The following is a 26,612-nucleotide window of genomic DNA, read 5'->3' on the forward strand; positions in this document are numbered from 1 at the left end:
TAGCAGACGCTAAAGTATGTATTTAATTATTTTTTTTATATAAGAGTTTATAAACCTAATTTCGTACTTCCAACTTAGGCGAACTCACACTGGCACCTTCTCAATAATGAAAAGGAAATTTGGATGTTATGAAATGAAATTTTGAGTTTTACGTCCACGGTTATGCCGGCTAGGCTTTAGGAAAATACTGAAACACTTATTCTCTTATTCTTATTCAAGAGTTTATAACCAAAATTCGCATCTCCAACTTAAGCGAATCCCCACATTTGGTACCTTGTAAATAGTGGGAAATTTCAATATTAAAGAAATTTTCCCTCTTTTCTCCCCTTAGGAGCGAAATTTCCGAACATAGTGAAACATGTATTCACTTGTTTTTATTTGAAAATTTATATACTGAATTTCACATCTTCAACTAAGTGAATCCTGATATTGGACACTTTTTCAATAAAGAAAGGGATATTTGGTTGTAGAAACGACCCAACTATTTCCCTTTAGAAGCGGAATTCTGAAACCGGAAAACACATATTCCACTATATTTATTTAAGAGTTTGCATACCAAATTTTCCTTCTCCATTTAAAAGCCAAGTGGTATTCCCCTAAATGGATAAAATTTCATCATTCTTTGGGGAAAAAAAGTACACTAATTACCTCTAAAATTCATATATACCAAATCAATACTTAGCATTGATCAATACTTAGCATTGTCAATACTTAGCATTGACAAATTCATATATACCTCTAAAATTCAATCTTCATATATACCAAAAATTCATATATACCACAAAATGGAAACATATAAAAATTTACTTTTACAAGTCTCAACCTCATTAACTGTTATACAGCTAATATCTTAATATAATCTCGTTTTCGAACATAACCAAAACTTCTACCTCTTAATGTACTTTTTTTTCTTTGCCCCTTTATTTTCTTTCGGGGCCGCGTTCACCTTTGGTGAATGGGGTCCTTGGTTCGATCCCAGCTCGCGCCAAGTGAACTTTGTGGTGGACAAACACCATGTGCGTGGGTTTTCTCGGAGTTCTCCTGTTTCTTCCCACTTTCTTCATTTCGCCATTTCATTCATTTCTCATCATCACCGTCTCTCTTAGCCTAGCCGACATAATCGTGGGGCATAAAACTTATTTTTCTTTCAAACTGGCTATCAGATGATGTCAAAATTAAACGCGCATCGTTTACTTGGAATTGTGGAAATCGGAAAAACGCCTTGATAGTATTCGATTCCCGGTGGTAGCTCATGTGATCGAATTACATGTTAAACTGTAGATCCACGTCTCACATAGTGTCAGTGCTGAATGGGATCTTAAACTCCAATCCAACCAATCGGCCTTATAGAATATCACAAAATGTTTTGCGGAACGTTAAAAAGGCAATAAGAAATAGTAAGTTAATGGATTGAAAGTCCATGTTAAAAAAGGCACTGTGTTTTCTCAGTTCCCGTTAAGAAGTTACTGGCTCTTAAGAGCGTGAGCCGCTGCAGATCTTTCAGAATACTACCACACTTTAAAGTGGTATTACTCGCTTTGGATAATCATATTTAATTGAAGTTGGTCACATTTGAAAGAAAAACTCAAATACTTTTTACTCTACCTCATAAACATTGAATGTGGGTCCCATGAATGGCAATGCAGACATCAAGACGATATTCCCATTCGCGCCACACACGCTCCAACGTATTTCATGAAATGGACAGGATGGGAGCACTGATACCACTTCCTGCAGGTTTTGAGGCAATGGGGGTACATAGACACAATCCTTTACATAACCCCATAAAAAGAAGTCACAGAGCGTCAAGTCAGGCGACCTCGGCGGCCACTTGAAGACATTATCATCATTTCCAGCTCTTCCAATCCATCTTCCTGGAAGCTGCTAATTCAGATGTTTCCGAACATGTAAATTCCAATGAGGAGGTGCTCCATTTTGTTGGAAAATAGTCACTATCTTTTCCTTCTTCCAATTATGGAAATAACCAGTTAGTGGCCTCCAGCAAAAACAGCAACTGCATGGTAAATATCCAACAATTAACCGATATCGACTAATCACAAAGTAAACATGAGTAAATTTACTTTTTATGTGTTTGATCCCGTCCATTATTGACAATGTTGTCCATTGTTGAAATGCAAAGAAAAAAAAAAGAATCTTCTTTCAAATGTGACCAATTTCATTTAAATACGATTATCCAAAGCGACGTAATACCGCTTTAAAGTTTGATAGTATTTTTAATGGACACGTTGTATATTGACAAAAGAATTTCATCATATGAAGATAATCGTGGAACGCGATTTAATTTAGTAGCGAAACAACTGTCCAACTTGTGCATAATAATGTACTCTTCTGGTTTCTGTGTTACTTGTAGTATTTACATAAATTAGAGTGTGGTTTGCTGCTACTTGTTAGTGTGATTTTTATTGTGCCATAATCATGTTTAGTATGCTTCAAAGAGTTAATGTTATTATACGCTAGTTTTTAGAAAATTTAAACGTGCCTATATGTATTTATATTAGTGCAGTGGTTTTCAATTTTATTTTTTATTGATAGTACATTTGACTAAATGCCTATGACATCGCGACACATGTCTGATTTAATAATAATATTTATTTATTTATTTATTTATTTATTTATTTAACTACCATCAGATACAGCTCAGAGGCCATTTTACACTGGATATCCAACAACAACAATAACAATGGAAAGGATTTGGGAAGGTATCGGCCAGGGCTTGTTTAGTAGGTACTATCCGGGCATTTGCCTGGTAGGACTGAGGGAAACCCTGGAAAACCTCAGTCAGGGTGGTCGGCAGCGGGATTCGAACCCACGACCTCCCGAATGCGAAGCCAACGTTCTACCACTTGAGCTATTATTATTATTATTATTATTATTATTATTATTAGAGACCAGTGTAAGCCTATAAGTTTCTATAAAGTAGTGAATTTTATTGGTATTGAGCATTGTTACTGCATGATACATCGGTTGGGAACCACTATCCACTTCAGTATGATTATAACTAGAATGTCTCTTTTAACGTTTCAGTCTGTCCAAGGACTCATTTATGTACAGATCTGTTACTACCTGAAGGTCGAGCTGGAAGTAGTCTGGGTCTTCCTCCACGACGTGGTAGCTCCCCACGACTTCCTCCTGATTCTCAACTGGCTGCACCTCATCATCTTGCTCATCGGTCCAGTTGGCCTGCTCCGGATCTCCACGCTCAAATGTATGTTGAGAAATTAATTTATTTCCCAATAATAATAATAATAATATTTATAGATGGCATACATCTCAGTACATCATGATAATTCCTAATAATAAACAGTCATGGTAATAGATGTCACGCTATCGCTTGCCTGCATGCCGCTATAGTGCAAGAAATGTGCCGATTTAAAACTATTGTGTCGAATAATTGCAACTTAAAAACTGCATTATTTCATTTTTTTCTTAACAGGACGTGGCCATAATCATGTTTAGATATGAGCATTATTGTTTTCGTATTTCTGCAGTAATATATTTGGTGATTTAGTTGCTAATTAAATTATATTGTTTCAATGTTGTTATTAACCAGTTGAGAATGCTCGAAAAGCATTGCAGAATGAATTCAAACAGAATTATTCTTTTCAATACCAATTCCAGTTATTGATTCAGTAATTATTGCGTCATTAGTTATTAACTCAATAATTATCGAGTAAATAACTAATGACGCAATAACTATTTAATCAATAACTCATAACGCGTAATTATTGAATCAATAAGTGGTATTAAATAGAGTGTCAGGTTAGCCAAGAGGATAAGATAGGATGACTTCGCTAGGAATTCGTGCAGAGTGACGCCAAGGATTTACCAGGAGTCAGCTTGGAGTTCTGGGTCCTAAGATATTGCGGACTCCGTCTAGATAGTACGACTTTGAGGGATCTAAGAGCAGGGAGAATGTATGATTTGGTCAGTCGTGCCTAGGCGATTGCGTACTCCCACCATGTGCACGACATCCAAGAGTGACCCCTTGGGTGCAAGGAGCCGATGCAGCCCAAAACAGCAGTTTACAAAGGGCTCGGAAAGGTTTACACTCGAATCAAATGTAGGTGACGGGCAAAAAACCTAAAGGGCACGAAAGTTGCGCCAGACTTTAAGGATACAAGTTGGGCATGCGTGGTGACCAAAAAATTTTCTGAGAAGGAACGAAATAGTTATTACCATCCTGTAAAGAAAGTTGGTTGGTCTGCGCACGGCACAAGGGCCAAAATCAAGTTGAGAGAAGTTCAACTTGGTGCAACCAAAGGTCGCCTGTTTGCCAGTGGCCACCGGTTACTATTTGGTACCAAAATGTTCACCATTTTCTTAGATATAGATCAACCCAATATGATGTCTATGGCTTACGGTTCCCGAGATATGGCTCCTTAAATCTCCCAAAATCGAAATTTTTTGGCCAATATCTCGGGAACGGTAAGAGTGACGCGAATAATTCCATCACTTTCTCAGATAGTTTTTGTTGTTCTATGTTCTATGGAAGGCTCAAAATTGAAAAATCGCAAATACACACACACACACACACACACACATATATATATATATATATATATATATATATATATATATATACAGATGGTGATCAGAAAAATGGAAACACCTGTAGTTGGCAACACGTCAGATGTATGGGTTGGCAGTGGTGTCGTGGCGCGCCCGCAGCGCTGGACCGCTGGGGGTGGTGTTAGGTCGGTCTCCATGCTACGTCAGGCGCATTGGAACAGTAGTGTTTAGTGGCTGCAGCAGTCGGAGGTAGTTTAAAATGGGAGACCTCTCAGATTTTCAAAGAGGGTAAATTGTTAGTGCGCGGTTATGTGGAGTGAGTGTGACGGCAGTGGCTACTGTGTTAGGTGTGTCGCGTGGGACAGTGCCGAAGGTGATGACGGCCTATACAACACACGGGAAAACCACATCGGGGAAGCGGAACAGTGGGCGAAAGAAAATCATGAGTGACAGGTCACGCCGGGTATTAAAGCGCATTGTCACGCAGAACCGTCGTGCCACTGCGGAGGAACTCAATCAGCACCTCCCCCACCCTGTTTCGACAATCACAGTCCGCCGCGAATTACATGAACTTATGGGGTCGTGTTGCACGGGCCAAACCGCTCATCAGGGACCATAACGCTTTCGCACGCCGCAAATGGTGCCGCGACCATGCAACTTGGACCGTTGAGGACTGGAAACGTGTGATATGGTCGAATGAGTCATCCTTCACCCTATTCTCAACCATGGGCCGTGTTTATGTGTGGAGAACGCCCAAAGAAGCTTATGATCTGCAGTGTCTCCGCCCAACTGTGAAACATGGCGGCGGCTCGGTGATGCTGTGGGCCGCAATATCATGGTTTTCATTGGGTCCTGTGGTCACACTTAGCTGAAGAATCACTGCCAACGATTATGTTGCAATTTTAGGAGACCACTTGCATCCTATGGTCCGGATGTTGTTCCCGGACAATGACGCCATCTTCCAGGATGATAATTCACCCATTCACACAGCTGGCGTTGTTGCAGCGTGGTTTGAGGAACATCGGGATGAAGTTCAACACCTCTCCTGGTCCACTCAATCCCCAGATCTCAACATAATTGAACATCTGTGGTCCGTCTTGGAAACACGACTCCGGCGACGATTTCCACCTCCATCCTCTCTCACAGAACTGGCCGATGCCCTGCACGAGGAATGGTGTAAAATTCCACTTGCTACCATTCACGACCTCTATGCCTCCATCCCACGTCGCATCAAGGCTGTTCTGAAGGCGAAAGGTGGCCCGACACCATATTAATCTGGTAAGTTGCAATTTCGTTGAGGTGTTTCCATTTTTCTGATCACCATCTGTATATATATATATATATAATATAGGGTGGACAATTTATCTGAAACATCCGTAATAACGGAGAAACCAGAGAGGGAGAAAAGCGAAACTTTGCACAAAGCAACTATAAGAAGGGGGACATTGTTTTACGTATAAAACACCACCACCCCGTGAACAGTGTCGCCATCCCAGTATAAAGTTATATATTTTTTTTAAATGGCACTACTTCAAATTATTACATATTTCATATCAACATGTTAAACAAAAACTTAAAATACCATATTTAGTATCCAGTGTTGCAAAATAAGGATGTTATAGTATCACAAACATCCAAAATTTGGAAGCCTCTATCACACATACAGCACAATGGAGATGGACAAGACAATGCATATCGGAAGTACCGTAGCTTTGGATACTATGCTCATAGTATAACTTGTTTTGAATGAACAACAACGAAGTTACATGGGCTTGAAAATTTGATTATTTTTTTTCGAAAGGCTTTATTTCTTACATTATTTTGCCGTTTACAGCATTTCAATATCTCAAACCGTTCCAGAGATACAATTAACATTGCTTAAGTTTGGAACATTGCTTAAATCATGTAATTGCGAGGACTTGTTGTAATTACACCTGCTAAAAGTTATTCCTGCAATGCTATAAAAGAGAAGGAAAACAATAATCAATTTAAATATTGTCCAGAAGTTCGTTATTATCAGCAGTGTTGTGAACTTTATCAATGTTTATCATATCTCCGGAAGGGTTTAAGATATCTAAATGCTGTAAGCGGCAAAATTATTTGTTTGCCAATTACAAACCACACAAGTAATTAGATATGATACTTACCAAAGCATGTTTTCGAAATAATACTTTTCAAAAAATTCAAATTCTTCAGCCCTTGTAACTTCGTTGCTATTCATTCAAAACAAGTCATACCATGACCATAGTATCCAACGCTAAGGTACTTCCGATGTGCATTGTCTTGTCCATCTCTGTATGTGTAATAGAGTCTTCCAAACTTTGGATGTTTACGATATTATAACATCCTTAGTTTGCAACATTGAATACTAAATTTGGTATTTTAAGTTTTCGTTTAACATGCTGACTTGAAAAATGTAATAATCTGAAGTAGTGCCATTTGAAAAAATATAACTTTATACTGGGATGGCAACACTGTACACTGGGTGGTGTTGTTTTATACGTAAAACAGTGTTCCCCTTCTTATAGTTGCTTCCTGCAAAGTTTTGCTTTTCTCCCTTGTCTAGTTTTTCCGTTATCACGGATGTTCCAGATAAATTGTCCACCCTGGTATATCTATCTATCTATCTATCTATCTCTGTATATATATATATATATATATATATATATATATATATATATGGAAGGAGAGAGTGAGTGAGTTCGTTGAAAATGGACACTGATGATACTTTGGTGTGCTTTGGTGTCTATTATTAAGAAAGGGCTGTAACCATATTTAGATATGAGCATTAATATTTGTGTAACCGTGAAATGGTTGGTGGGGAAACAAAATTAAACAATTTGAGCTCTTAGTTAAGCGCGATTTTAACCTATATTGTACAGCATGCTAAAGGATCGAACGCTAAACTAGTAATAATAATATCAACTAGTAATAGCAATAACAACAGAGGATTGAATTTAAGGGAACTAGTGCGCTAATTATATATCTCCTGAAGGAGATTGGTTCAAATTTTGAAAATGAACACTTACAGTTGTGGCTTAACCTGTTGCAGTCTGTTACACTTACTGGTCTTTGGAAGATATTTAATAATGGACCATTGAGTTTGTGTGGATGTCGGTTACGAACATTTCCAGTTTTTTTAATGAATGATGCTGCATTGTCATATCTTACTGTTTACAAGTAACCTACATATCATGTATCTACGTAGTGTGTATTAAAAAATATTCTTTGCAGAAATTACGAATTGAAACGTGTGCTTACATCTAAAATAGGTATTTTGTGAACATATTAAACCACGTTCTGCTAGCAGGCCAGCTATTAACAGCTACAATCCTAACTATGTGCTGCATAGGGCTACGATATAAGCACAAAATTAAATCCTGAGGTGTAAATATTTCCAATTAGATAGATATAATTTTACAAAATTAAGGCACTGATAGTTATTAAGCATGTTCAACTTATTTCTTATTGAGTCTTGGACATTGTAATGTTCACAGTATGTCGGAAAAATAACGGAACTTTTTAAATTAAACAAACGAATTAGGTATTTTACCAACTGTAGTTCTTATTATTTAAAATACATCCCTTCCGCATCATTACACGCTGGGCATGTTCAATCAATGCAAGCATGGAGTTTTTAATGTCCTTTTTCGGAATCGCTTCAATGGCCCTCGTCACGACAGACTGGACATGCGTAACATTGTCATAAAACGTTCCCTTCATGGCCACTTTTAATTTTAGGGATAGGAAATAGTCACATAGCGATAAATCAGGCGAATGTGGAGGATGTGAAAGCACACAGATTTTGTTTTTTAGCCAAAAAGTCACGAACTGCGACGGTTCTGTGACATGGTGCATTGTGGTGCAATAAAGACCAGCTGCCTGGCGTTCGGGCCTTACGCGAACAATTCGCTTCCACAGACGCTCCATAACACCCAGAAAATATTCACCATTAAGAGTTTGTCCCTGTGGAACGAATTTCCGAAGTATAATATCTTTGGAATCGTAAAAACAAATGAACATTTTCTTCTCACGTGACTTTCCAAAACGCACTTTCGGAGAACCTGGGGACTTCCACGTAGCACTTTGGCGTTTTATTTGCGGGTCGTACTTGAAGCACCAAGTCTCAACGCTAGTTACAGTCGATTCCAGGAATCTTCTGTTCCATCTGGCTGTTTTAAACAGGTCCTTGAAATGTATAACGCGAGCAAGATTTTAGTCAAGAGTTAACGTGTGCCGAACAAATCGAGCACAAACTTTCCGTTTCTTTAAATCCTTTGTCAAAATTTCTTGAATCATAACTTTCGTCGTATTTAATTCCTCCGTCACCCATCTCACAGTCGAATTCACATTGTGGCGATCATTTCACGCACTTGTTCCCCCAACTCATCGCTAGTTTTGTTTTTCGGTCTGCCTGGCTTTGGGTCGTCTTCCAAGGACTCACAGCCGTCCACGAATCGCGTATACCACTCGAACACACGTGTACGAGATATGCACTCATTACCATACACGTGTTTGATCATTTCCAATGTTATGTAAATGCTTTACCTAGCTTGAAACAAATGGCTCTTTGCTCTATTGTGTTTTTGGGACAGGGTGACATCTGATACACTCACTTTTCATGCTATAATTGACACTCCGTTCATCGGTTCTCAAGATTGTGCTCTCGTTTTGTTGAGCTGATATCTAGCTTTCCGTTGATCTGTTGCTTCAATAGATGGAGGTAGTGGTTATCTGTAAAGAAAAAAAGTTTCGTTACTTTCCGACATACTGTGTATTACATGTGTATGTAAAATGGACGAATATAAGAAATAAATTGAATATAGAGTTAAGAGGCAGCAAGACTGAATTATAGCCAGGATCCATTAAGAGCTTGGATTTAAAATACCTGTCACTATATATATCGATTTTTTTTAAAGAAAAAAGCACAATTATTCAATGTAAACTGAAAGGACTTTAATGCAGCTGTATCGCTGGAAGCTTCATGGGGTATATTAAACTTGCAATTTATAATATTAACAGTTGAGAATGCTCCAAGTGCATTGCCAGAATGAACTTAAAAAGAATTTTTTTTATTAACTTCTACATTCTTTATACTAATTGTTCTATATACTTTATTATTATACTCTTATCTATCCATTTATAATTTCCTTGAGTACTCAATTTTTTCCACATGTTTTGTTTAAAGGTTTTGCTAAAACATTCTATCGTATGTTGTTTTATGAAGACACATGCTGAAAATGAAGGGTTCAAAATTGAAAAATTCGCAAAATATCATCTCTTTATGAGTTATGACTTCCGGGGTATGGCTCCTTAAATCTCCCGAAATCGGAACTATTTTTTAGCCAGTATCTCGAGAACGGTAAGTCATAGAGAGATGATATTGGTGTTGATCAATACCTAAGAGGATGGTGAACATTTTGGTACCAATACTAACCGGTGGTCACTGGCCAAACCAGAGGCCAGTTAAACAGTGGCTACCGGTTACTATTTGGTACCAAAATGTTCACCATCCCCTTAGGTATTAATCAATACCAATATGATCTCTCTATGACTTATGGTTTATGAAATATGGCTCTTTAAATCTTCCGAAATCGGAACTTTTTTGGCCAATATCTCGGGAACGGTAAGAGTGACGCGAAAAATTCCATCACTTTCTCAGATAGTTTTTGAAACTATCGAATGGAGGGCTCAAAATTGAAAAATTCGTAAATAACAAACAAACACACACACACACACACACATATATATATATATATATATATATATATATATATATAGAGAGAGAGAGAGAGAGAGAGAGAATTCAGTAACGAACTTTTTAAGTGCGTTGATAATCGAAAACTCTAGGAGGGAATGAATGAAAAACCACGAAACGCCAAAGTATTAAATTAAGCTTAAAATGCAGATAAAACTCTGATTCTTGTTCTAAAGTACACATATATTTTTTCGAAAAGCAGGATTGTAAAAATCTTCCTCAAATTACAATACAAGATATTAAAAGATAATAAAAGTAATGGATAATTTGTACGATCCTATGCTAGCACTAATTTCTTGTCCCCTCGTTGTTCAAGTAGTTGGCAGATTTATCCATAGATGTCACTACTGGAGTTTTCTTTCTGAGGGAAAGGGATCTTCTAATCATATTTCTGACTTGGCTATCTACTCTAAAGCTAAAAGACGAGGAAGGTATTTTTGTATCAGATGAAAAAACAAGATGAATAGATGAAAGCCTCTGATCGTAAATACTATTTACAAGCACTCACGTGTATATCCTGCCAGGTTCTATCTACCAAACATAATCTATGAAATGTAAAAATATTTACAGCTAACTCTTTCTACATCACTGGACCGGTTTTTGACGATTTTTGGTACTTGAGTGGCTCATGGCCTAGCTAAGGATTTTATCACATTAGTTTTCTTGAAGAGCGAATGCTAAAAGGGGTTCAAAAATTATCCCAAAAATACAATATCTCACGAGCCCATCATAGTAGGAAGATAAAGTTCAGTAATACACTCTTTAATAAAAATAAGAGACACATGCTCCGGCATTTTGAGGAACTTCCGTTTTAAAATTTAGGCTATGAAAATAAAAATAATGTAACGATCTTTGGTGACCAACTCCTACTAGATCGCTTTGATGATTTTTAGTACATGAATGAACCATGGCCTACTATTGTTTAGTATGACATCATTTTCATAGAATGAGTATGGAAAGGGAGTAACATGTAAAAATAATCGAAAAACAACCAATTTAGTGTATATTAATTTTCGGGATAGCTGAGATAGTGACACTTCCGATGTCGTGTAAGTAAAATTTCATCCTCCAGTATCATGAAGAAAGGGGGTCGGAGGTGAAAGGGAATAGCATGGAAAATAATCGAAAGCCACCGATATTAATGTCCAATCAATAGTTTTCGGTGTCACTGAGATGAATACTGATACATCCGATGCCGGAAGGGGCAGTATTACTAATTGTTATCATTATACTTTCATTGAAATGCGCATCCTAAGGAGGAAAAGAATTTAAATTCTGTCAAAAAATCAACTCTCCCCGTGCAAGAAACAGGCAATTCAGCTAATAATAATAATAATAATAATAATAATAATAATAATAATAATAATAATAATCGCTATAGCAAAAATATACGTGGATGACTTACCTAGCATCTTTTCATCCTCTTCAACAAATATTTTGCTTTTCGCTGATGCTTGTAAACTCTTTATAGAGTCATTAATTCTGTAGATGATTCATCTTCACTGCAAGGTGATATTGATATGTTAAGTAACTGGTGCTCTAACTGGAATCTGTCTTTAGACCCCAACAAATGTGCTACCCTTTCTATGTCTTTAAAAAAGAATGTACTTCGTGAGGTATATAATGTGAACAATGTACCCGTCAAACGTGTTTCATATCAAGAAGATCTAGGTGTTGTCTTTGGTGTCCCGACAAAACGTACCACTTGAATTTTCGCGACAAAACGTACCACTTGAATTTTCGCGACAAAACGTACCACTTGAATTTTCGCGACAAAACGTACCACTTTTGACGACCTGTCATAAATGACAACCTGTCATGGATTAATTAAAACATTCCTGATATTTATTCCACGACAAAACGTACCACTTCTATAAATTACAACCTGTCACGGACTAATTAAAACATTTCGGATATTTAATCCGCGACAAAACGTACCACTTCAAGGAAAAAGTTGACCTTGAAATGTCAGGCATTTACTTTGAGAAAATCTGACATTGTAAACAGGGTCGGTGGTGGTCATTAAAATTGACTTTCGCCCAAGTTTTTCGTGGGGGGGGGGAATAGGCCTCCTTGCTTGCTGATTGGTTAGTCTTATCATGTGGTGGTTTGGTTGCTCTACTGCACTCACATTATTCATTACGACTTGGAGCTCATGTGCAATATTTAGTTTGGAGCGTAGAAAGGAAATGGAGATAAGTGTTACAAATAAGGGCTGTTTGTATGTTCATTACGAGGGGTATGCACATAGGAAAAAAAGAGAAGCAAAAGATCGTACAATCACGTGGATTTCTCAAAGACAACAATCTAGTAAGTGTTGTGTTCTTATCAAATCAAAAGACAATGAAGTGGTTAGTGGCCCGTCGAGTGACCACCTTTGTGGAACCCCGAACGATGCCCAGCTGGATGTGAAAAAGCGTATAGAAGAGGCGAAAAAAAAAAAAAAAAAAAAGGGTTCGAGAAGAAGACACGTCAATCTCGAGAGTTTACAATGACATACTAGGCAACTTACATGACAAAGGTTAGTGTAATTTTTATATTATACATCTGTACTTCAAAATAGTATTATATTCACTTTTAGTATTATATTCACTGCTGCATAAAGAAGCAGCTCACATTAAAGTCACTGTCGTATATATTAAAAGTTATAACAAAATGTGGTTGTATTTAATAATTGAAGCTTTGAATAATAGATGATGTTTTAAAGGTGGATGTGTGAAGTGTTTATCTACGCAGCTCCTGTGCATATATCTAGTGTTTATCTATGTACGCTCGTTGCCTTGTAATCAAGAGGTCCCGGGTTAGAATCTATTTCGCACATATCGTCGGTAAAGGCGCGTTACCGTTAAACTGTTAGTCCTGTCCTTAAGAAGTAATATCATCCCATGGAAGGTGTTCTGCCCGAAAGCTGGTGTTTGACCCGAAGGTCCCTGGGCAAGGTTAACACTTTGATTACAAGGCGACGAGCGTAGCCACTCATCCACGGGGATGTCACAGTTCTCTCATAGTCTCCCATATTTTATTATTCTTTTTAGGGTACGACTTTGTGGCCGAAATGCCAAGACAAGACTCAATGAGAAGAACTCTACAGATTCAGAGATGTGCAGCTCAAGGAAATACAAAAGAGCCTAACAATTGTAAAGAAGTGCTGTTAGAAGAAGAAACGTTCAAGATGCTTGATGGTACTTCTTTTCTGTTAGCTGACGACGCAGAAGAAAATAGAATTATAATTTTTTGTGGTGATAAAGGCAAAGAGAGCTTGAAACGCTTTCATCGTTTATTCATGAATGGTACTTTCAAGTGCTCTAGTAAACAGTTTTCTCAAATTTACAGTATCCATGCAGATTTTGGTAGTACATATGAAGAAATCAACATCAATACGGTAGTGTTTGCTTTATTACCCAATAAGAATAAAGAGACATATATTCGTTTGTTTCGACTCATCCTTCAGTCTATTCCGGAGTGGAAACCAGAAATAGTGAACGTGGATTTTGAATCGTCGGCCATATCTGCGCTTTGCCAAGTATTTCCTTCGACAGAAATCAGTGGGTGCTTCTTCCATTTTAAGAAATGCCTTTGGCGGAAAGTTCAGGAGATAGGACTTTCGGTGGAGTATCGACAGAATGAGGAAATCCGTTTGCATATGCGCATGTGTGCGGCTCTTCTGGCCTTTTGAAAACCAGAGGAAGTGTTCGATGGCTGGCTGTAAATACAGTAGGAAGCCCCAGAATCAACGAATCTAACTCTTTTCTTCGATTACTTTGTAAATAATTGATTGGAAAACGAGGACATTCCAGTAACAATGTGGAACTGTAATAATAAACGACACCGAACTACAAATGCCGTAGAGGGTTGGAACAACCGGCTGAACACACTCTTAGGAAGACCAAACCCGCGCATTAAAGACGTCATTATTTGTTTGAGAGAAGAAGCCGAGAGATCACACTGTGCATTTTTGGGTCAGAGTTAAACATTCGAAGTACATAAAGTATGATGAACAGGACAGTGTAGCGCCATTATGAAGAAAAATGGAAGTCTAAGGCAATAGCTTACATATAGAAACTGTAATAAACTACAACAATCTTCTGAAATGACAAGAGACCAAACCATTCTCGCTGCTAACGTAAATAAAATGAAAAGCAAAAATACGCACAAACAGAAAAGAAAAAGGAAAAAAAATGTTGACGACAGCTTAGCCACAGCTGATTTTAAACACGCCAAAGTAGCTATATTTATACATTATATAGTTATTTTGCCAGTCCAAAGCATTGGCGGATAGGTCAATCGGGCTACCGGGCAGCGCCGCGGTGCGCCCCTATCAATGAAGTGCCCCCAAGATGCAACATATAAAGAAAAAAATCGGAGTGAATGGACCAAGATTTAAATCGTGAAAATCGATGCGGCGTCGTGGAAAAAAAGCAAAGCTACTAGAAAATAGAAATAGATGCAGATGCCTGACCTATTTAGTGCCTCCAAACCTGTACGTAAGACTTACCAACTACTGACTGCCAACAGACTGAACATAGTATTGAAGTTAGCGATCCTATCTCAACTTCTACGAATGCTGCTCTCAGAGTGGAAAATGAACTGGAAAATTCATGAATGCTGAAATTGGTGCTCCCATCACATCAGCTACGAATGTCACTGACAGAGTGGAAAATGAACAAGAAGTTTACACTTTCATGAGTCTTAAAATTAGTGTGCTTCCAACATCAGCTACGATTGTTGCTATCAAAGAAGAAAATGAACAGAAAAACTCCAGTTCTAGTGATGCCCATTCGGAAGTCAGCGAAAACATTGAAAAGCATGATGGAACAGAGAACAGAGCAACGAACTATTTAATATGCCCACAAGAGAATGATATCCTCAAGATTTTGAGTTCCATCCTCATCAACCAAAATAAAGCATAGTCTTTAATCCTACGAACAGGTGGCACCAACAGGAATTCCTGTCATATTGTCCAGCTCAAAATGCTTTTCTTGCAGCGTGTGCACAACTTATTCTCCAGATCGAACAAACAGTGCGTGACAAACGTAACATTAAACATGTTTATCAGCGAGTAAGAGAACACGAGTCTTCCAAAATACATTAGACAGTATGGATGCTTACATATCTAACAAAAGAGAACATAATGTTAAGAAACTACTTCCTCATGAACAGGTAAAACAACGGTAGTATAAGGTTGAGAAGAACAGACAGGTAATGTATCGAGTTGTCAAAGTGCAGAAACTCATTGGTAACAGAGGGCTCATTTACAGAGGAAATGTAGCAGCCTATAAACTGAAAGACACAGCTATAGATCATGGAAACTTTTTGGATGTCATTCCTTTCTTAAGCAAATTTGATCTTCCGCTTGAAAGTAATTTAGATAAGGTCACCGAGAAGAGTCATATACGAGGAAGTAAGCAGGATAGGGTCGCATAACTTTTACTAATTATGGTGAATTATATTTTGAATGCTATCAGCACACTTATCAGAGAAGATATTTCGAAACAAGTCTCTCAAGCTTCAATATTTTCTGTTCTATTAGACACTATTCAAGATATAATAATTTCAGACCAGTGCTCTGTTGTTTTACGGTATGTTGTTAAAATGGTTGCTAAACAAAGTATTGTTGTCATTGTAAAATGCATATCTACCACAGGCCAGTGTCTTTGCGGTTTAGTTCTGGAAATTCTGCAGAAGTTGAACCTTGATATTAAGAAGTGTATTGGAAATTCAACCGATGGCTGAAGTAACATGCAAGGACAATTCGGATTTTTTCAATTCACCTATGATCAGTTACACGTGTGATTCAGTTGATTTTGAGTTTAACGGCCCTTTTAGCAGCGAGGCTATACGAGACGGGACATACTGATTTACGGGAAATCCGAAGCACATGAGCTCCCGCCGGGAATCGAACCCAGGTCTCCCACGACAAAGGCGCATACGCTAACCGCTTAACCACTAAGAAACTCAGTTACACGTGTGGTGTTACGCTCATATACTCAATCATGTCATATGTGATCTGACAAAAAAAAATTGCATTGATTCTGTGTCATTGTTCTGCTGAATGACTGTGCGATATTTATGCGTGAGTCTTATCAGCGAATGGACATTTGGAAGATCATATGTTAGCAAAGGCGTCTTACAGATATTGCGGAATCAAGATGGTAGAAAACACTGTTTTTCAGAAAAAGTTTGGTCATTTTTCGAACCCAAAAAGTGCTTTGTATATAGAGTTGACCATAACAATTAAGAAAATTGCTTCCACAGAAAATATCAAACCAAAAGCTAGGTGTAAAGCGAAAGGATATATAAAAGATCTTCTCAAGTTCAAAACAATTCGGACAGAAGAAATGTTCCTTAAGATATTTCAAGTGACGACCTCTCTGTCAAACTATCTCCAGATAGAGGGTGCTGCTAGTGTAGTCCTATCTTATGATGCAGACTACTCTGTTCCAAGTGAAAGAGTAGAGAGATGATTTTGAATCCGTTAAGAATACAGCATTAAGCTTTACAGAATGGGCCAATAACAAATTTGAAGAGTTAGAACGTGATTTTTTTTCTTTTTTTCTATTGACCTGTCGGCAATTCGCCTTCAGAGATGGACAAAGATTTTTCCTGTGAATATGAAGATAAAGCTGCTTCTATCCAATGACCAGGTACTGCATCGAAGCATTAAACACAATATTGGACATGGTAGTTTCGAGTATTTCTTCAAGATTCAAGAAGCAATGTACTTTATGGATTATTTGGACCCTAGACACTTCAACCAAGTAACAGAACTTCCAGACGTGCCTTTCGATAAACTTAAATATTTTCTGAAGAAGTTTCCAAGGATTACAATAAATGTATTCTCTTGGACTTTTCGAGGACGTGAATATCCTTGAAAGTCAGTCTTGATGACGAGCACAACCGAGAAAAATGACTGTGCTGATAGTGCAAGTGATTCAGAACTAGGAGAAAATACATTTGTTTACAAGGAAAGCAAATGCAAAACGTGTTGCAAAATTGTCCAATGTGCTGCTTTTTAATTTTGCAGAATTGTAATTTGTGCAGTAATACTTATCCAGGTTTCCAGCATACAAATTTTTACTGACTTTGCCCTTAACTCAGGTAACATGTGAAAGAAATTTTTCAAAATTGAAATAAACTGAAATACATTAAAAATAGGCTAACGAGTACCATGTCTCAGGAACATTTGAAAACATTTATGTTGATGTCTATTGAAAAAGATTTATTAAAAATATTTCGAATGCAAAAGTTATAGATACAGTAGCATCAAAAACTAGTACACTAAAACATCTGCTAATTTTGTAATATAGTATACGTTCTCCTTAAACTTCATATAATATTTTGAACAATTCAGAATGATATACTGATGAAAGAAGATCAGATTTTAATTGTCAATTGTTAATACTATTGACTTACTGTAGAAAGAAAACTATGCAATTGATTTGTGACATTGAGATGTTGGTGGCCCTTGTGAGAGAAAGCGCCCGCGCCCCTCTAATAATGCCTATCGTCCCTGGTCCAAACCCTGGATAAAGTGTGATGGAAATCAGCAAATATTCAAATATTGCATATGCAAGATTCTTGCTTGTCTTGCAGGTATGGTCTTGGTGTTGCGAGAAACTTGCAGGCATGGTCTTAGTCTTAGCCTTTGTCTTAGTCTTGGTCTTGCATCGGTACTTTTCCCACCATCAATCTGTTCAACTTTTAACCTTATTTTGGCCGATATATATACCGTCCTATCAAGTGGTACGTTGTGTCGCCTGACATTATTTGATGGCTGATTGGAAGACTCTTCGCAAGTAGCCCTCCAGACAAGTGGTACGATTTGTCACTTGTCATTATTTAAAGTGTTTTTTAGAAAACCCTTCACAAGCAGCCCTCAGGGTAAGTGGTACGTTTTGTCAATGGTACGTTTTGTCGCGTATTCGTTGTCTTTGTCTCTCGTGTGCGAATCACATCATATCAACCTCATCCGGAGCTATGAAACTACTTGGTGTTACTTTTAGATCTCCTGAAATACAAGATCCCCCTGCCCTTACGATGTTTTATAAGGCTTTAATCTCCCTGATCATGGAATATTGTTCACCTGTATGGAATATGGCAGTACCTACTAATCTACCTCGCATTGACTCGGTCCTAAGCTTCTTTCTTGCCATAGTTAAATTTAGAATTCCTGAATTACGGATCATTTGAGTCAGGAATGAATGTCTGTAATGAAACTATGTACCCTTGACAAACGACGCCGCGCTGCTGATTTGTTTTATCTATGTAAAATTATCAATGGTAAAATTGATTCTGAGTTCGTATTATCGCAGATTAACTTTCGGGTTCCTCCGCGGCGAACTCGCTCTCTTAATTTGCTAGCTTACAAGACACCTACGTTATCAATTGATAAGGACTCCTTGTTTTACAGACTAGCGCACGATTACAATACTGTTTCTACAGATCTTAACATATTTCTTTGTGAACGAAATTGTATAACTCAACTGAAGAGAATATTGTATGTTGAGAGGTGAACCTTTTTTTTGTAATTATTTTTTATCATCTTTTTTGTCTGTTTGTTTTTTTTTCTTGTAATTTTATCTTTTTTTATGTTGATCAGTTTGAGCCAATTGGCCTTGTGCTGCATGAAACTTAGTGAATAAATAAATAAATATCCTTTCTTTTCATAATACGCTTATAAATCAAGCTTTATGATCTAGATGACAAAGTATCTATTATTCTAATTAGGGACATATTAAAGGGGCGAAAGGAAAGTGTGTTCCAAGGTCTTGAAAGTTGGAAATTTTACATGGAATTTTGCCAAATCATTTTCGAAATAGGTAACTTTTTTTGAGGACGGAGGTGATTATTGTGCTTTGCGCCTGTTGATGAGCAATTTCTTTGTTATAATTTCGCAATCTTTTTGTATTCAATTCTAACCCAATATATTTTCATTACATTGGCTGATACTGTAGGTGTGTAGGTGATATATATATACAGGGTGTTACATAAATGTGTCTCAATATTTTGGGAACAGATTCCTCACATCAAAATAAAAAAAAAATCATATGTTTCTGTGCTCAAAAGTGGATAGTTTCGGAGTTACAGGGTGCCTAAAACGTGAAATAAGTGTAGTTCATAGTTCCACTATTATAGGACCTATCGTAGTCGGGTGAAGACATCACTGAGGAACTATTACGTGAACTACCCAAATATCCATCTTTCAGAACCTCCGGTACTTGCACAATCATTCTTAGAGAGTCTGTTTGGGAGTACTTGATTACTCTCGTCCTACCTCTCTAAATATTGGTATAATTTGATCTCTCTTTTATAATCTGCATTTTCGCGTAAAATATTCATTATTTACTAGTCGATAATTTGTCCAACGTTGTATCTTGGAACTTGGACGTATTGAAGCAACTTTATTTCTATGATGCTAATATTAAATTCACGTCTGTCTGTATGTTAGATATCTAGAGTAACATTCGACAGTATACGTGATTTTTTCATTTTTATGTGATCTTTTTTTCCTTTGTTTCAGAAGATGAATAAATGCAAGAATGAAAGGGGTAAGTTATTGTCCTTTGAGAATGACTTACTCTAAAATACAGAAGGCAATGGTACTGCCTTTTCTTCTTTTATGTCTATTGTCAGCACTCATATAAACATATCGATACTTTTAAACCTTCTTATTTATATTCTGAAATTTCAAGATGTTTGGAAGTTGTCTAGACTAATTTTTGAGCTATGGATGCCTATTGTTTTCGTCGCGTGTTCAAAGACTTCACCTTCTGGAAGACTGAAAAAAATTTAGAACAAATTGCGATCAGAGCTATACAAAACGTAAAGAAAATCATGCCTTTTCTTAGTAGTCAACCCTTATTAGCAGTAATATGTAGATGTTTGTAAATACACAAATACTTCTAAAAGAGTTTCAATACGTAGAGGAACTAGCCTACTCTGTTTTTAATTGAGGATCGTCTGCATCAATCGTCATAGACGAATCGGATTAAAAGAATAAAGATTATACTAGAACGTTCTGCAGGTGATAAGCGTATTTAAATTATTGGATTGGTGGGATTTTTGTATGTCCAACTGATGTGTATAATACTCTCCAAATATCAGCACAGATCCTGCCACTGAAATCATTTTATATCAAGCGCGTCTTTCGTCCTTGTTTGTCTTTGTAAGAAGAGTAATGAAGGATAGATATAACTTTGGGAATTTCCGGGACATCTAGAAGACTGCAAGCTCTGATGCAATGTGAGTGTCAGTGATGACCAGGGCAGATATTCAGATAAATGAATTACCATTGATGTCTACCTTGAAATAACACAAACGTTCTCAGATAAACAGACGTTTATAGCATAAAACTCCCATCATGAGCCCCGAAAATAGGATAGGTGATCGTCTTGAATATTCAGAAAGTAGTAGCGACATGCTTAGGTACAAAGTATCGAACGACTACAATGATTCGCAAAATCATTGTGCACTGTAATATCGACGCACAGCAGCAACTCATAATAAATTTTGTTAAATTACTGATCCAGGCTCTGCCTTTCGTACGACGTATTTATATTTTGCTACAATTTTGATCTTGTTTCCTTATTCGTAAATAGAGTAGACATAGTTTCATATGCATACTTTGAACTAGACGTTGTTTGGATGCGTAGCACAGCGGTAACAGTTTATTTACCTTGCTTTTTATAAAGGTAAAACGCTGTTTATCACCAAAAGCTACTGTTAGTGACAGCGAGATTAACTATTTGTAAGATTTTCCACAGCTTTGCTGTTAAGAAACATCAAGTAACGTGGAACGGATCCATAGATCCTTGGAAGAAAGTTCTTATATAGATATTCTGTATAGAGCACATTCCATGAACACAAACTAACTATTAAACTTCGAAATATGGACAGTTCAGTAAATACAGCAAGTTATAACTATCGCCTGAGTTTTGTACAGAAGAAATGAGCTATGCTATAGTACCAGGTTTTTAATGAAATATTTATTTATGAAATATGAACAAAATTCTGTTGAGTCGGTTTTGAGAAAATTGCCTGGAAAAAGAACTTACCCCACGATTAAACTACCCGTTGTGTATACTTTAAGAAAAAATGTAAACTATTAGCTTACTAACGAAATATTTATTTGTGAAATATGAACAAAATCGCTTCGGTCGTTTCTGAGAAAATGGCCTCAAAAAATTCAACTCCAATACTAAATTATCTCGTGTATTTTTTGATAATAAATCATTTATGCTGCATTGTCAGGTTAGTAATGAAATTTTTATTTACGAAATATGAACGAAATCGCATCTCTCTCTCTTTCTCTCGAGAAAATGGCCTTGAAATTCCCAAGAGTAAAATACCCCTTGTTGTAACTTTCAGGACAAATGAGTTATGCCACATTGTCAGGTTACTAAGGATTTATTTTAATGAAATAGGAAGAAAATCGCTGGAGTCGTTTTTGAGAAAATCGTTCTAAAAGAACTCACCTCTAAGAGTATACTACCCCTTCTGGATTTGCCAGAGAAATGACTTCTACTACAATATATAGTTGTTAATGAAATGCTGATGTATAAAATTTAAACAAAATCGTTATTGGCATTTTCGAGAAAATCGCAGTTTTCAATGTTCAGCCTTCGATCCACTATTCTAATTTTTGGGGTGAGGAGAAAATTCAAAAATCGACCTAGGAAATCTTGTAGAAACCTTAAGATTAAATTTTGCGGGTATAGGTTGAACGGTACAGCCTCTAAGCGAGTGAACACATTTACATCGGGATGCAGGGACGAACGAACAGACTGACAAACATCGAAAAGTAGCTTTCTACTTTCGAGCGACGAAAGGAGAGAAGAGTGTATGGTGATTGTGAGAAAGGTCGAATTCGAAATTTCAATGGCTTTACACATTGCGCATACATACCAAAAATTGATTTTTCGACATCCATTCATACGTTTGTCCTGATGTACATTCGCATAGCATTACCGTGCAACGCATCGAGGCCAAATTTTTAACTTAAGATTTTTATGTGATTCTTCAGGGGGAATTTTTCGAATGTTCTTGCTACTTCTAAAAATAAGAGTACTTTACGTAAGGATAAAAATTAAAAATTCCGATATTCTCAAAAACAGCTCTAATAATTTTGTTTATATTTCTCCCGCTCGAAGGTATAGTATGTCAATTTTTGACACGGGTTCGATTTCCGTCGGGAGCTCATGTGGCTCGAATCCCACGTTAATCAATAAGTCTTGTCTCATATAGCCTCGCTACTGAAAGGGACGTTAAACTTAAAATAAAGTCCAGTGTGTTATGTCAATTTTTGTCAAAATTCAGTTTTTATTTTTTTCAGCTGTGTTTCCTTTTTGAGGCTTAATCCAGAAGTATACAATAGTATGTCCTACGTCCTACTATTAATAAGGAAGTTAGACGAGGAAAAAAAAAAAGAAAGTCCATTTTTGTGTAGAGATAAACAACACCATGCGGACTTGGTTTTACTGAAATGGACTGATACTGTCATTCCTGGCAATGAGGTTGAAGAAATCACACTGTGAACCGACAACTTTTTGATATTGCACAAATATCCTCAAGTAAAAACGATAAGACAGAAATTTTTATTGAAAGGCCATACACATACGGAAGCTGACAGTCTGACAGTGTTCATGCCTACATAGAACAAAAAAGAAAATTAGTTCCCAACATGACTATTTTAACGCCGTGGGACTGCTAACAATTAGTAAGACAAACATATACTAAATATTGAGTTCACAATATGGACCTTAAGGATTTTAAACGTTTCAACTCCCTCTATGATAAACAAGAGTCTCCGACTCATCCTCTTGTTTACAGGAAAAGGTATGTTAACAATCAGTCAGTTTTTCTCTCAAACTGTGTACAACTGAAAGTGAGAAACGGAAATATTTTAACACTGTATTTCAAAACATCCTATGGTGGTGAAGAGCAAGAGATCAACTTCGTTCGGTTTCGCAGTCAACAATGACATTTCCAGCTGATTTGCATCGAGTCTCAAACACCTCATCCTTATTTCCCAGCAAAAATATAACGTTTTGATGTCATTGTTACCCCATGTTCCTTCAGTTTGCCTTGATTTATACAAGAACCTAAAACATACTAATACTGATAATATCAATGACTATCCAGAAGGAGACACAGCTGACGGTATTGACTCTGTGTAATGCTTTTGTAAACAATAATGATGTTGTACTACTTTATATTTGGTCCCCTGCATTGTTTTCTGTAGGAGAACTTAACATCAACATGAAATAAACTCACTAATATATTTATTATTGGTAATTTCTTACCCCACCAGGGACACTATTCCATACAATGTAATCTGTTCATTAATGGCAGCACAATACATCAATAAAAAATGCAACAAATGCAAATCGACTGAACTCTAGTCCATAAGGAACGAAGTGGTAACGTTTTGTTACAGTAGTTCAACAAACATTAGCAGAAAATAAATAAAATCAACAATCTGCATGATAAAATCGCTCTCTTGTAAACTTAGACAAATATGACATAGTGTCCTATACCTCCGAGGAGGAGATTTCATAAATCAATTCTAAAAATAATGGTAGAAGTAATTTCTCTGGGGAAAAATCGAGAAGGGATAGTTCATACTTGGAATTAAGTTCTCTTTCGGACGATTTTCTCAAAAACGACTCAGCCGATTTTGTTCATACATTATACATATATCATTAGTAATATCATAATATAGCATAACCCATTTGCTCTAAAAAATATATGAGGGTCAATTTAATTGCGGGGTGAGTTTTATTCAGACAATTTTCTTAAAAACTACTCATGCAATTATCTTCACGTTTCATAAATTAATGTTTCATTAATAATCTGATAATATAGTACTAGATGTCCCGCTCGTAAAGGAACCTCAATAAAAGTGTTATAAAAATCTTATTAAAACAAGATATGAAACCAAATTTATACATGACATAGCTTTATGGTTGAGAAATGAAACTACTTTACAAGAGGTGCTGAAAGTGACTTCTCCCACCTGTTTACACAGTTTAAGATGGCGCTGCATGTTTCTTGAATGTTGTTGCATTGGGCGTGATTGCCTGGATTTCACGGCGGGTGTTCTAACGTAACTCGACGTGGAAGCATTGTAGATCTGTGAAATATGGCAACAATGAGGTTTCGTGAGCTGTGGGGGCCTCGTGTTTCATTGTTGCCTGGGTTACTGTTCTTGGGTGTTCCATGCGACTTGCTTCATGCGGTGCTGTTTGATTCTGACGATGTATCGATATTCTGTGGAATCGCGTGTTTCTTGTGAAACAGTATTGCATAAGTGGTTCCTTTAAGACATCTCAGCGACTGTTTTTAGAATGTTTTGGTGGTCGACGTAAACCATCTAACACTGCATTCAAGGCTTGGTTCCAAAGCTGGAGACAAATGGAACACTGCCAGATCTGCATTGCAGGGGTGGTGCGTTAGTTATTGGAAGGAAATGTGGGTGAGAAATGCCGGATTTACGTATAAGCTAAACAAGCTATAGCTTAGGGCCCAACTCCCTTGAGGGTTCCCGAAAAAATTTAAAGACAAAAACTCGCTGTAATATAATTTCTAAATAATAATAGAAAGCAAATAGGATAAAATGCACATGAACAACGTATTTTATATTGTTATATACTAGGCTCTTATTAAGCAAGTAATGGACCCCGTATCCCAGCACTGCTTGAAATGAGAGGTCTCTTTCACAGACCCGCTTTTAATGGGGGTCCTGTTTTCCATCTCCGCTTATAATGGGGCCTCGTTTCCTAGCCCCGCACATAATGGGGCCCTGTCTCCCAGCCTTCCATGTAAATCTGTTTCCTGGCCCTGCATGTAATAGGCCCCTATTTTCCAGCCCAACTTGTAATGGGCCCTTATTTCCCAAACCAACTTGTAATGGGGCACCTGTTTCCTAGCCCTACATGTAATGGGCCCCTATTTCCCAGACCCACTTGTAATGGAACTCTTGTTTCATAGCCCCGTTTGCAACGAGTACCCTTTTTCCCAGCCATTACATTTAGCTATTTTAATGAAACTGCAGAGTATAAGTGTTACGGCGCCTTGTATGCTGATAGAACTCTAGTGCTACCCTTTTTGTCCACCGTGGATTCATTAAGAAGATAAGGAAGGCTAAGCAAGCGAAATAATAGTAAAATATCAACAAATTACAGCCCTAAGCGGTGATACTTTTTATATTTCGAAATTATGGATATTTCGCTGTACGTATTGGAAGTATTGTGAAGAAGTATTTTCATAATATTCAGAATTACTATCCTTGCCACTCATTTTCATAGTGATCTATAGTGTGTCAACAATGGTTCACTAAAGAAAAGAAGAGGAGCATAGATCATTCGTTTTAGGCATCTGAGTCGTTCGTTTTTATATATTAACAGCGGACTGGATTTTGTTATATATTATTGTGTTCACAACTGAATTTGTCGTGAGTAGCGCTCTCCCAGTTTAAGAAGCGGAAGTGACGTTTGAATATGACGTCATAACTATGAGTTAAGAAACGTATCGGTCGAAAAAAGTTATGAGAAAAGTAAAACTCACGATGTTAGAACATAAATATGTTCTATATACATTAGTCTTTCTTTGTCAATTTACCTGTAAAATTAAGTTGTAGCCCCATATATGTATACACAGGAGTTGGACAAATAATCTAAAACGTTTGCAAAAGTGTGAAAATCATACCTAGTATGGTGTGGGGCCTCCTTTTGCGTCCAAAACAGCTTGGATCCGATGTGGAATGGACGTATACAGCTCCTGAATCATGGTGTGTGGAATTTTGTACCATTGTTCCTCCAAAATATGCTCCAGTTCCTTAAGGGATGCTGGTGGAGGGTAATGAGACCGAACACGCTTTTCTAACTCAGAACACAATGGCTCAACGATGTTCAGACCTGGCGATGTTAAACCTATAATTTAATGTGGAATCTGAACCGTATGAACTCCCACTGAGAATTGGATCGGGTCTCCGCTTACGCTAACCAGATATGCTAGACTTTGTGATATGGAATGTTTGCATTTACAATATTGTTTTCATTATACTGGAAACATTAGAGTTTTACTACACACACAAAATAACTAAATATACTTTACTTTAAAAAATATTTTAAAAAAGTGGATGTTTATATTTTTTCTTTACTTTCAGTAACAGACATTTACAATGACAGTAATCTTGGGTATTATTTAGTTTCTCCCTTAAATCACTTGGTAGTGATTATGGTTCGTTATCTCTAACTGTGGTGAGCAGTGGCGTATTTAAGCGGGGCTTCCGGGCTTAAGCCCCCCTCCAAAATTTTATTTACTA

At 37.1% G+C, this 26,612-nt stretch overlaps 1 protein-coding gene across 11 annotated transcripts in view; it reads left to right on the forward strand.

The window, feature by feature from the left end:
- LOC145673876 (uncharacterized) overlaps positions 1 to 26,612 on the forward strand; it is a 254,260-nt gene that overhangs the window by 157,158 nt on the left and 70,490 nt on the right. For 9 of the 11 annotated variants that reach the window (XM_081743658.1, XM_081743659.1, XM_081743654.1 and 6 more), the window contains one exon: positions 3,046 to 3,226. In XM_081743658.1, the coding sequence (XP_081599784.1) occupies positions 3,046 to 3,226 (181 nt within the window). Of the gene's footprint in view, positions 1 to 3,045; positions 3,227 to 19,808; positions 19,831 to 22,619; positions 22,837 to 26,612 lie in introns of those variants that run through there. The other 2 variants (XM_081743662.1, XM_081743663.1) reach the window with 2 other exon arrangements.

Source organism: Thermobia domestica, chromosome 17 (assembly GCF_964235325.1).
Source record: "Thermobia domestica chromosome 17, izTheDome1.hap1.1, whole genome shotgun sequence".
Taxonomy (NCBI): domain Eukaryota; kingdom Metazoa; phylum Arthropoda; class Insecta; order Zygentoma; family Lepismatidae; genus Thermobia; species Thermobia domestica.